Below are 12,425 nucleotides of genomic sequence, written 5' to 3' on the forward strand. Positions count from 1 at the left end.
ATTCCCCGGAGCTTAGGGCACAGCCTGGGACCTGGTAGGTGCTCAATAAATGTTTGCTCAATTAATGAAAAATGACACACGAGGAGTGTTTATGACACGGGTCACAGTTCCTTGTTTGAAGTCACCTCTCAAAAGTCATTGCTTACACCAGAGGCCCCACCGCAAAAGAAGTCCCAGAATTTGGAAGCGCTCCTGGTCCAGGTCTCTCTGGAGGAAAACCGAGGCCTGGAGAAGAAGTGGATGTCCAAAGTCACTCAGGTCTGCAGTGGCAGAACTAGGGCGACCTCCACAGACGGCCTGCGGGGGGACTGAGGGGCTCCAAATGGGAACCGTGCGGGGCAAACCGGAACAGCAGGGGCTGGGGCTGGATCCCAGGAGGCCTTCCTTCTCCCGGCCGCTCGACCTCCTAGATGGGTAAGAAAAACGTGCAGCGCTGTGAAACCCAGGGTCCCCGCTTCAGCCACGAGGCGGTCCCAGTGGTGAAATCAGCTGCGACAGACAGCCCTCCCGGTGCGCCCCTGTGCAGCCGCGACGGCACAAAGAGGCCCGGCCGCGGCAGTTTTGAAAATACCAAGGAAGTTGATCTGGGCCGGGGCCCAAGAAGTGACGAGCAGGAGGAGGCGGAGGGAGGGATGCGAGCGCGGCCGGAGGAGGCGGCGGGGCGAGGGGCGGCGGCAGACCTTGCCGGCTCCGGCGGGCAGCGCGGCGGCGGGGCGCAGCGCTAGGCGCCCGGCGGGGCGTCCCCAGGCTGCGACCCCGCGGGACCCTCCCCTCGGCCCGCCGCCTCCGCCGGGGCACGTTGCGGCGTGACTCCCGCGGGCTGCGCGTAGGGGCGGCGATCGCTGCCCGGGAGGACCCGCCGCTTCCCGCTGCGTCCACCGCAGCTCGAGCGCCTGCAACGGGGCCCTCGCGAGGCCCCCGCACGCGGGACCATGAAAGGTAAGCGGAGAGACCCCGCCGACCACCCGGAGCCCAGCCCCAGGCCAGAACAAAGCGGGGCGCCTTTCCTGCAGGCAGGGCTGAGAGCAGGGTGGTCTCCTCCCTTTCTGGTTACCCCACGACAGGTAGTGCGGAGTGGGGTGGGGTAGCACCGAATCCTGAAGAGCAGGGTCAAGTTTTAAGAGGGATCACGCACGCCCCTCCTCCCTCTGAAGCTCTATCCTATTCCTCAAAAACAAATTTAAAGTCCAGAGAAGTTTCCGATCCCTTTAGCCAGTCAACGTAGAAGGCTGTCACCAGCCCAACTTCTAGCACGTAGCTTCCCATCCTGAGTACCCATCCAGAGGCTCCTGCAGCGGCCACCTACCCTTCTGCCCGCTGCCAGGCCGAGGATCCCCACCCCAAGAGGGACACAGCCTTCAGCTGGGCCCTCTTCCTGCCAGCCTTCAACACTGTCTGGCCTGACCTGCCCTCTGACCTGGTGCAAAGAAGCTAGGGAAGTCCCACGGGCCAGAACTGAGTCCAGATAGGGGCCATCCTCAGGGCAGTCCTTGTGGCCAGTGTGGGATAGAAATAAGAACCAGAGGTGTAATCAAGAGGCCTTTCTGGGCTTTTCTGAGGCCCTGGGAAGAGCGCTGATCTTCAAACTCATTTCGAGGCTGGGAAAGAAGCAGTCTTTGGAGACAGGCTGTAGGGCAGAATTTTTCAGGGGTTTAGGACCCTCTCCAGTGCCTTTCAATAGTCTCTGGTTAGGAGCCCTTGGATGCTTGGGTTCTAGCAGTGAGAACCTCGCCATCTCACCCACAAGGACACAAGAGACCACAGGGCTCTAAACTATACTTTCAGGTGTTGTGAAGGAAGATATGGAGGTGTGGAGGGGGGCCCAGACCTCACAAGTCTGTTGCAAACAGAGCAGCTATTTGTCTCTTTGATGCAAAAGTCTGAGGGTTCATTTGAAGAAAGGGGTCCACAGACAAGGCTCTGACTGATGCAGCCTCTACATTGTAGGGTTGAGGAAACTGAGGCCTCAACAGGTAGAGCTGGCTTCATGGATGTGTAACCTCCGCAGTCGCACGGGGCTGTGCACTTGGTTTGTTGCTCTGCTCATGCTGCCTTGAAATTCATCATGATTTTCTAACAAGCAACTTCTCACTTTTATTTGCTCTGGTCCTCCCAAAGTCTGTGGCTGGCCCTGTGGAGAAGAGACTTGCTTAAACCTGCCAGCTAGTCAGGGGACCAGAACCCAGGGCTCCTGGCTTCCAGTCCTGAGCACACCCCTGCTTCTCTGCTGTTCCCTTCCATCTGGCCTCTGGCACCTCTGCCTGTGCTTCCTCATGGCCACACCATGTCTTGGACTGTCTGAGATGAGCCAAGCCAGTTGTAATCAACCCCGGGGAGTTCCTTTGGCAGGCAGAGGGGAGCCTCACCCACTGAGCTCCTGGCGGCCACATCTCTGGAGCTCTCCCTTCCCCCGGGAGCAGGCCCTGGGACAGGCATTACCAGAAGGGTCCAGGAAGCTCTTAGCCACATCTTACCACATCCTATAGGTCACAGGCTGCCCTGAACCTTGGAGGGTGGTAAGATGCTACACATTCTCAGAGCGGTTTGGGCTGCACCAACATTCCAGACAAACACTGTAAGAGAAAATAGAGTGCGGGAAGGTCAGGCCAGCCCAAAGCCTGTGGAATGGAGGAGAAAAGAGCTGGTGTGGATGAATATCTAGGAAGAGGTTCCTGGGGGTGGCTGCTGATATGTGTCACCAGATGCCTGGGGCCTCCTTTCTGCTGACAGGGAGGCTGTGACTCCCAGAATGAAGCCCCAGCCCTGCCCTCTCGCCTCCTTGCCCTGCTCTGAACCAGCAGCCTCCGCAGGTGCCAACGGACTCCTGGCCACGGAGGCCTTTAAGACAGCTCTTTGGCAATCCTTGGTGATCTGTGGCATCCCAGGGCCCCACGGTACACTGCTGCTTGGGAAGGCCAGGGTTGGCGTCCAGCTTGCCTCCCTCCCTCACAGCCTCTACCTGAGATGGAAACATCAAGGCACACAGCAAATATTTGGCCTTTGGGGTCTGTGGAGTGTGAAGAACCAGGATTTTTCTCACCCAAGTGGAAAAAGCAAAGTGCCCCTCAGAGCTGGGCAGTGGCCCCTTCCAGAGAGCCTCTCCCTGAGGGAGGCTGGCTCCACAGGCTGCTCCAGAGCTCCCGCCAATCTGCCAGTTACATCTGTTGGCAAAGATATGGTCCCTTGCTCAAAACAAACATGGTGATGTGGTGTTTCAGGGGGAAAGGGGCGTGGCAGGGACTTACTCAAACAAGAAAACACGCCTGTGGAGCAGCACAGCCCACCGGTGGCTGAGCGCCAAGGCCCACTCTGCCAGCCAGGCTGTTCCCTCCAGCAGGCCCCTCTTGCCTGACATCCAGCCAGCCAGGCCTCCCAGGCAGCCACATCTTTTAATGTAAGCTGGCACCTGGCCCCTCTCACACATAACCCTGAGGGATACCCAGCTGCCACCAGCCCCTTGGCGACAAGCTCACCTCGGAGCTTCCCACTGCTTTTCTGAGCCATTAACAGCCACTTGTGGGACCATTTCACACCCGCCATGACAGGGTCTTGATGAGAAAGCTCTCCCAGACCTCCAAGAAGCAGTTGGGTTTGCCATGAAGATGCTTGATTAGAGAGTAGGCCACAGACTGTCTTCCCAAGTCCTGTCATGTTCCCCCTCTGGGCCCCTTTCTCCTCTTGGGTGGTCCCCAGGCCCAGGAGCTCTGGGCTCCAGCAGCATTTGGGGAATTAGAAGCAACTCAGTGGAGGATGATGGGAATCGGGCCTGCTGTGGGCTGGGCCTAGGAGATCTTGTGCTCAGCCACCTGCCTGCATCGCCCAGGGCAGAGCCACCCCCTGCTGCTCCAGGGCCCTCCCCGCAGAAGCAGAGAGTGTACTACATAAAAGGGAGAAAGGGGGGCTGCAAAAACAGCAGCCCTAGGTCCTGGGAGATATCTGCCTCCCTGGTCCTCATTCCTGGACCTCTGGTCACCAGGAGGGACCTGGGTCAGAAGGCAAGGATCTGATGTTGCAAAGATGAAAAAAGCCACCAAGCAGCCTGATTCGGGGGGGGGGGGGGCAGAGTACTTAAATTTCAGATATTAGAGATCAGCTGCAAACTCTCAAACATTCCCCCACAAAAATGGTCACCCTGCCATTTAGTTGGGTAACTTTAATAACAGAAGACTCACATCCCAGAGCTAATTTGTGAAAGAGGAAAAAACACAGGCGTTTGGAGATAGCTTGGCAGTTTCCATGTCAGGCAGCTGTTCTGGAAAGGTGTTAGAATTGGCAGCCAGGCCAGCGTGACAGCCTGTGCCACTCATATGTGCACCACCTGTGGGGTGTGTGTGTGTTTGTGTGTGTTTATGTTGGGAGGACTGAAGCCCTGAGGTCAGCCCAGTCCTGTTACAGACCAGCTTTATCACTGCGACAAAGTCCCTGGACTTCTTGGGCCTTAGTCCCCCTTTTCCAAGGAGACTCGGTGACCTCACAGGGCAGTGTCAGTGTAGTTTCGTCAGCATGGTATCTCTGCCTTTTCCCTGGTAATTGGGGTGATGATGACATTTGTTCAGTGTAACATCTGAGCCCCCCACTGGGCTGAGGTCCTTAGCAGCAAAAATCATACATGGTGCCCTCAGGTCCTAACACGGGTTTCAATAAAGATACATGCTCTGTTTAGGGATTATAGATCAACTGCCTGACCGCAGGGTTTGCAAGTCTACAGATGTCTAACGGCCAGGAAAGGTACAAAGAGTCTAGACATTGTCCTTTCTCTGAAGGCATTTACCCTTCACTAACACACTTCATTCAAACAAGACTTTCAATGCTAAGGGTTGTAAGAGGGCTCCGAGGAGGGTGCTATCGGTTCTCTTCCTGGCTCTCTTCCTTGCTCTGCTTCTCAGTGTCCCTGGCAGCAGACAGACTCCCAGGCTCTTGCTGAGCTCCTTCCCTGCAGTCTCTCCGGTCTCATCCGTTGGACACTGGGGATAGGCTGATGGCACCACACGTACTTCTCTAGCTCACGACCCACATTTCCAGCAGTGTCCTCAACCTCTCCATCTGGAGACCTGCAGACACATTCTTCACCATTCAGATGAGATACCCCCACCCCACCTGACGCCCAGCTAAGCCCCTGGTTATTCTGGATGCCACCTCACACTTCTTAGTCAGCCAATAGGTACCAAGCAATTGCGTTTGGGGAGGAGGCAGGCCAGCTGGAAGGGAGGCAGGGATGTGGGCAGAGACAGGATGCACACATCTACTAGAGCTGAATAATCAAGGCAGATGGTGCAAAAGAACAAATGAGTGACACGGACAGTGGATTCAACAGGAGGCCCCAGAGAGCAAGTGAGCATTTCCAAAAGGCTTCAGTCCAAGGGTGAGGGAGCCTTGGACCAGGTCAGGCAGGAGAGGCAGGAAGTTGTGTTGGCCAGAGTTGGACATTAGGTCCCCAGGGAGGTGTGTCTAGTGGTGGCCAGTAGAGATATTTGCCTGGAGTTGAGGTTTGCCAAGAGAAGCTGAGAGCCATAGGTCAGAGTGGCCTCGAGTGCCAACTCAAGGCTTGTAATTGCATCCTGTGGGTCGTGGAAAGCCCTGGAAGGGTGTGTCAGGAGGAGGTCTGTTTGCTCCTCCCTAGAGACATCCTCTCAAGACTTTAGCCCATGCTGGTGAATCTGCACTGTTAGAGAGGGGGAGGAAGAAAATGTACAGAGCCAAGAGGAGTGGTCAGGGACACAGGCAGAGAAGTAGGACGGCAATGCCATGGAAAGTGAGAGGGGACGGCTCCGGAGGAGGAAACGTCCACCCGGGGAGCAGCAGAGTTAGCTGGGTTCCAGTTAGCTGCTCTGCAGAAAGGCAGCTGCCAAGGGGGAGGGGGTGGGAAGGGGACCTAGGGTCTGAGGGAAGAGGTTTCAGGAACAAAGAAGGAGTGGGCAGAATGGAAAGCAGGCCAGGCAGAAAGGGACTTTTAAGGTGGGGATGGCCTGTGCCCCTTTGAAAGCAGAGGGACAGAAGAGAAGGGGAGAGAGCTGGGGCATGGGAGGAGGGAAGAGGAGAGGTTCTCCATGGGGGGACACAAGGAAGGGAGAAATGGTACAGAAAACAAGAGGTTTGCATTCCTGACCACATGTGATCTCTGTATGGTACTTGTTACTTAAAAAAAAAAAATCAAAAAATTCAGAAAAGGGATCTTTTCATGTGCATTTACACGTGGACTCCCCCCATATACATAGGAAGGATAATGCCATCCATCTTATTCTGTCATATGAACTTTAAAAATTAGCCAGGCACAGTGGAGCATGCCTATAATCCCAGTGGCTCGGACAGAGGCTATGATTGCAAGTTCAAAGCCAACCTCAGCCACAATGAGGCACTAAGCAATTCAGTGAGACCCTGTCTCTAAATAAAATACAAAATAGGGCTGGGGATGTGGCTCAATGGTCAAGTGCCCCTGAGTTCAATCCCCAGTACCAAAAATAAATAGATAACATAAACAGAAAGGGCCAGAGGTGTAGCTTAGTGGCAAAGCCAGTGCTTAACATGTCCAACCCCCCCCCCCTTTCCTTTCCTACTATCAAAATATGTTTTTTAAAAATCAGTAAGATGTCAGGTGCAGTGGGGCACACCTGTAATTCCATCAGCTCTGGGGTTGAGGCCAGGAAGATCTCAAGTTCAAGGCCAGCCTCCTCAACTTAGTGAGACCCTGTCTCAAAATAAAACGTAGAAAGGGCAGGGATGTAGCTCAGTGGTAAAGCACTTCTGGGTTCAATTACCCAGTACCAAAAAAATAAAAAAAAGCACATAAATATCTTTTCCAGGCAATAAACATAGATTCATCTGTAGATCATTGAATAACGCTCTGTAGTGCAGCTCTAACTGCCTGCAGAGAAGCAGTAGGGCCATTCACATTCCTCGGGTTTAATCACAGCAAGTATCGATCTTCTCCACACACTTCTTGCCTTTTCCTCCTCTTCTAATTACTCTCTTAAGAAAAGCTCCTAAAGAGGGTTGCTGAGCCAGAGGGCAGCTATTTGAGCTACCGAGACCCAAACCAGAGAGGTGTCTTTCCCTCCCTATGCTGGGTGTGGGAGGTAGGCATCTGGAGGCAGCTGAGGAAAGGTAAAGGGTTGGGACCTAATGGTCTTCATCTTTTTGGAACTGAAGGAGGTGAGCTCATCTTTGGAGAATGATGTGGACAGAGAGGAGAAGGAACTGAGGAGTTGGAAGGCAGGCTCTTGGTGGCAGGACTTGGTTGGAGCCAAGTCCATGCCACTCTCTGCCATGCTTCCACTGGGCTGGGTGGGGAAAAGCCACCACCGTGCAGAGGAAATAGGCTGAGCACTGACTCATGCCCTGGTCAGGAGAGAGGGCTGCAGGATCCAGGGCTAAGGCTGGCCCTGTGGCAAGGCTGCTCTCGGGGTTCAAGGTGGGTGAAGGTAAGGGGGTAAGGGTTCAGTGCAGGTGGGACGAGGAAAAACAGTTGAGGGGTGCAGAACAGGAGCCCAAGACCACACAGGGGAACAGCAATAAGCTTTGTGCCCCAGAATGGGTAGGCTGAGCTGCGGCCAGCATAGGGGTTCCAGGTCACGGAGGCTCGAGTTCCAACATAAATGTTGCCTCCAAGCAAGTTGATGGCAGGAAACAGGATGAAGAAATCATCCAGTCCAGTGATGCCATTTTCTAGAATGGTGTTCTCCAAAGGAGGCATATCTCCGAATAACAGTCCCATAGAATTAACAGGTATATATGTGTGTGTGCATATTCTATACATACATACATATATGTGCACATATATAATATGTATGAATATTGTATATAATATGCACATATATATAATGTGCATGTATATTATATATAATATGTATAATATACAACATATAACATTATATATATATAATATACACACACATATATAAATATATATTTTTAAGATAGGCAGGAAGTGCTGTGGTTAAATAAGTCTGAGAAATATTGGACTGAAATACAGATTTAAATAGGCTTTTTTTTGGCAGAACTTTTCAAAACATTTGCTATGCTCATGTGACTCTCTGATGGTGATACAGTGCACAGCATTTTTCCAACTTCCTTGGCCAAAGAACCCCTTTATCACAAAGAATATTTTGGAATTACTCTTCCATAGGATATGTTTTGAAAAATGCATTTCTTTGAAGCTGGAATTTGTCCTGAGTGATGGGGATTGGCATATGACCATAGATGACAGTTCAGTAGGATAGAAAAACAACCCTAATAAAAGCCACACAATCCTTTTTTTTTTTTTTTTTTTGGTCTGAGGAATTGAAGCCAGGGGTGCTTAACATTGAGCCACATCCCTGGCCCTTTTTTATTTTGAGACAGGGTCTTGATAAGTTGCTTAGGGTCTCCCTAGGTTGCTGAGGCTGACTTTGAACTTGCAATCCTCCTGCCTCAGCCTCCCCAAACTGCTGGGATTAGAGGTGTGCACCACTGTGCCCTGTATAATCCTTGATCAAGCATTCACTGTGTGCCAGCTGCTCTTCATTCAGCATCTTACTGAATTTTCACAGCTGCTCAGGAAACTGGAGGGTACTCCCACGCCTTAGACCCAAGGAACAGGAAGCTCAGAAAGGGGACACTGAGTGCCACAGGACACACAGTGTGGACCTCAAATGGTGAAAAATAGCATGTGGGATTTTAAGTACCAAAGGGGATGACAGGGATCAGGCGAATTGGGGACTTCCAGCCTCTCATCTCACTGAATTTGTGGTTCTAGGAAGTGGAGAAGGGGCTGTCCCCACCCTGGGGACCAGTGTGGATGTCATGGAGTGACTCCTGAATGAGTGAAAAGCCCAGTTCTCTTACTTAGAAATGGGGGTGGTCATTTGGGGTTGTCATGGAGACCAGGATATGAAATGCCTGCAGAGGAGATAAATTCCATCTGATGAAAAATTGTGCAACCCAAATTGCAGCAGCGTCCCAGTGAGAAAAACCAAGGGCAAGAGAGGGAGGGCAGTCATCGTGGATGAGGAGGGTGTCGGATAAAGGGGGGACTTACCCCCAAGCTCTGTGATGGCCAAAAACCACAGTAGAAGGCAGCAGAGGAAGCATTCAGACGCAGGTGACAGGGACTGGAAGAGGAGCCACCTGCCCCAGGGTAGCAGATGTGAGTTCAGGAACAGAGGAGCTTAAGGGTGGGGACCAACAGGGAGGTGAGCGGGAGGAAAGAGATGGCAGAACCACGGAGGCCGAGGAGGACCAGGGGCTGAGCACTGGAATCTGAAGGAGAGGCCCAGCTTGTTTGAAGCTGAGAGGGGCCGAGGATTCCCACGGGAACACAGATTACCCGCAAAGGAAACCTGGAAGGAGGCGGTGGCGCAGGGTACTAATGAAAACCACTCTGCAGCCTTAATTGCAGCCTTCTCCAACCTTAAACTATAGCTGTGCTGCAACTTTAAAGATAGCATGGGCTCTCCAGAAGACTCTGAAAGCCTTATTTTTCCTGACCCAGTTGGCTGTTTTGAAAACCCACTCTGAACTCTGCTGAAGATAATCATCAAAATATGGCCGTGGAAGTGCCCAAAGAAAGGCCTTTTATTCAATTCCTCGAACCACCACCCACCCTCGCCGGCTCGGATGGAAGAATGCAGTCGCAGAAAGGCGGAAGAGTGGATCAACTGCGCATTTTTTTGGCCAGCCAGAAGAAAGCAGCTTGAGCAGCCACAGTTAGCCATTGGTGAGCAGGTCCGGGGTTTCCATCCCAGAGGTGGTGAGGCAAGATCAGCCCCCAGAGATGTGCCAAGACGGGCACCTCCAAGCCAACCTTCTACGTGGCTCTGTGGGAAGAAAGGCTCAAACACAAGGCCTTCCTCCTCTGGGGCCATCCTTCCAAGGTTTGGGTAGAAGATTACCACAAATGCACCACCGGGACAGAGGCCCCTCCAGAGCTCCCGTGGTCCCCCACTGCATCGGTCTGCTCTTGCATCCCTGGCCTTCAAGGGCAGTCTGATTTTCCCCCAAGCCTGCTGCCTGTGATTTGGGCACAATGGCCACGGGAAGCATGGAGGCTGGCTGTGCCTTCACTAGATAATCCATGAGGTTGGCTTCTTTATGACAGGGACTGGGACCTTCCTTTGTCACAGCTTGGGTCCTTGAGGCCTCGGACAAGGGAGGCAGCTACTGAGTCAATGAGCAAGGTTATATCAAAGCTATGCTCTGGGAGGGCGTTTAGGTGTTTGCTTTTTTATGATTCCCAGAGCAGCCCTGATGGGTCCCCCAGGAGCCTTTACTAAGGTTTCCACATCAAGAAACAGCTTTTCCGGGGGCTGGGGTTGTAGCTCAGTGGAGAGCATTTGCCTCGCACGCATGAGGCCCTGGGTTCAATCCTCAGCACCACCTAATAAATAAATAAACAATTAAAAAAAGAAAAAGAAAGAAACAGATTTTCTTCTCCAGTGTCCTCTCCTAAGTCCATCTCCTCTTGTTTTTGATCTTGAAGTCAACAGAATAAGAGGAAGGAAAAGAGAAAAACTGTGCACCTGTAACAGAAGCCATTTCTGCCTTCTAGAAACCTAGAGGACTTCCCCTGCCATTCCCAGCAACCTGGAGGCACTCCTCAGCTTCCAGCTGGTGGCAGGTTTAATTTCAAGGGTGTTTCTGCAAGACACAAATGAGGACCACAGCCTTATTGCAGCGGGCCATGGAAATGCAGGCAGCATATGAAGACAGTTAGCTGCAGCAGGGAGAATAACCCCTCCCACCTACACAACCCAGAGCCCTTTTAATTTTAAGGGAACATCATCATAGCCCTTATTCTCAGGCTGTGAAGTGAGGGGGGAAGCAGGGCCATATCTTACTGTCCCTGCTCTCCCCCACCAGTTCCTTCTGGGCAGCTCAAGCCTCAGGCTTCTGTGTGCTAATTTTGACTCCACTGCCTGAAGCCTTTACAAACTCGGGGCATAAACTCCCTAGCCACAGAGAGATCTAATAATAAGCCAGATTTAAACCATATTTGAAGTTATTAATCTTCTTCTTTTTCATAAAAATAAGCTCATGATTAAAGCAGCAGAGGGTAAGAATTAACTCAGGACACAGGCCCTTGAAGGGTCATCAATCAGGCCCTCTGCTGAATGCCCGCTGCGGTATCAGGAGAGGAGGGAGGTTTCCTGAATGAAAGAGGTGACAAGTTGCTGGGACCGAGTGGCCTCCAAGCTGGGACCTCCCGAGTAGGTCTCTGCAGACACTTTACACATATCTGGATCTTGCTCCAGATCCTGGACATCTGGGAACCACTGACTGGCTGGCGGGTCACTTAACCTTAGCCTTTGTAACACAGTAGAAGTGACTCTGTGACATGAGTTCCCTTCCCACTCCCCTGCCTGTGGTTTGCTAATTCCGAAGACACTTCTGAAAGCTGGTGCCCCCAGCCCTACGATGGCCCAGGAGGATGCAGGGAAGAGCATGGGAATAGGAGGAGGGTCTTCTCCCACCTCTGTCCACCCTGCTTGGTCCGCCCTGGCTGATCATCCTCTAATCAATCACACCTCGGTGTTCTGCCAGGCTCTTCTTGTTCTTCGTGTTTGTGTGTGCATCTGTTCTCGGGACAGAACAATCTCCGCATAATGTGACTTCCATGAGCCTGTGCTGGCGAAGGCTGGGCCCGTGACTGTCTCACGCATGCTTTGGATTATGTTCTCATTAAAGTAAACGAGGCCAGAGTGGCGGTTGCTGCCATGTTCCGGACATGGGTGTCTCAGGAGTCCCTGAGTCTGAGGCTCCGTCCTGGAGAAAGGAAATCCAGGGATTAGGAAGAGGGGACGCCATCCTTAGGGACTAGGGAGAGCTGTGAGTTATGGAGCTAGATGTCAGCGCGGGGAAGATGGCCAAACACTCCTGAGCTCCCCGTCTAGTGAGTTCTGGGCTGGTAGCCGTCACTTCCCTTCCCAGGGGCCACTCCTCACTGTACCGGGAAGCGGTCATTACTGATTCCCACTTGCTAGGGACAGCCAATAGGAGGGGCTCTCACTGAAAAAGCAAGGTTAAGACCAAGCTCGGGGAGAAAGTGTCTGCTGAAGGCTGGTGTCAGCCTCGCTTGATTTAAGTCATCCCAGATTCCGGCAAAGGCAGTAAACAGCAAAGTGATGAAATTGGCCTTGGAGCCAGAACAGGGAGGAGGCCCAGTCACGAGGGAGGGCAAAGGAGCACCACCAAGGGGTGGGGAGGAATGAGGAGCAGGGGCTGGACATCCTCTCTGATCCCAGGAATGGCAGGAATCCCTCCCTGAGGGGACCCAGGCAGGGCTTCTGCAAGCTCAGAGAGGCCCCTGTGATCTGGGAGAGGTTCAGGTCAGAGGAGCACAGAAGACACTCGGGAATTCCAGCCCTCTGGTGTGCAGGAAAGACATCAGAACCTCGTGACCGTCCAGGGAGCTGTCCCTACAAACTGTTGGCAGATTGATGATGAAATGGCAC

General features: G+C 52.7%; 1 protein-coding gene across 2 annotated transcripts in view; it reads left to right on the forward strand.

Moving 5' to 3' along the window:
• Nucleotides 1-635: 635 nt before the first annotated feature.
• SCARA3 (scavenger receptor class A member 3) overlaps nucleotides 636-12,425 on the forward strand; it is a 34,365-nt gene continuing 22,575 nt past the window's right edge. For both annotated transcript variants that reach the window (XM_081269042.1, XM_081269043.1), the window contains exon 1: nucleotides 636-939. In XM_081269042.1, the coding sequence (XP_081125168.1) occupies nucleotides 933-939 (7 nt within the window). In that variant the 5' untranslated portion in view covers nucleotides 636-932. The remainder of the gene's footprint in view (nucleotides 940-12,425) is intronic.

Source organism: Spermophilus citellus, assembly GCF_964194105.1.
Source record: "Spermophilus citellus genome assembly, chromosome: 16".
Taxonomy (NCBI): Eukaryota; Metazoa; Chordata; class Mammalia; order Rodentia; family Sciuridae; genus Spermophilus; species Spermophilus citellus.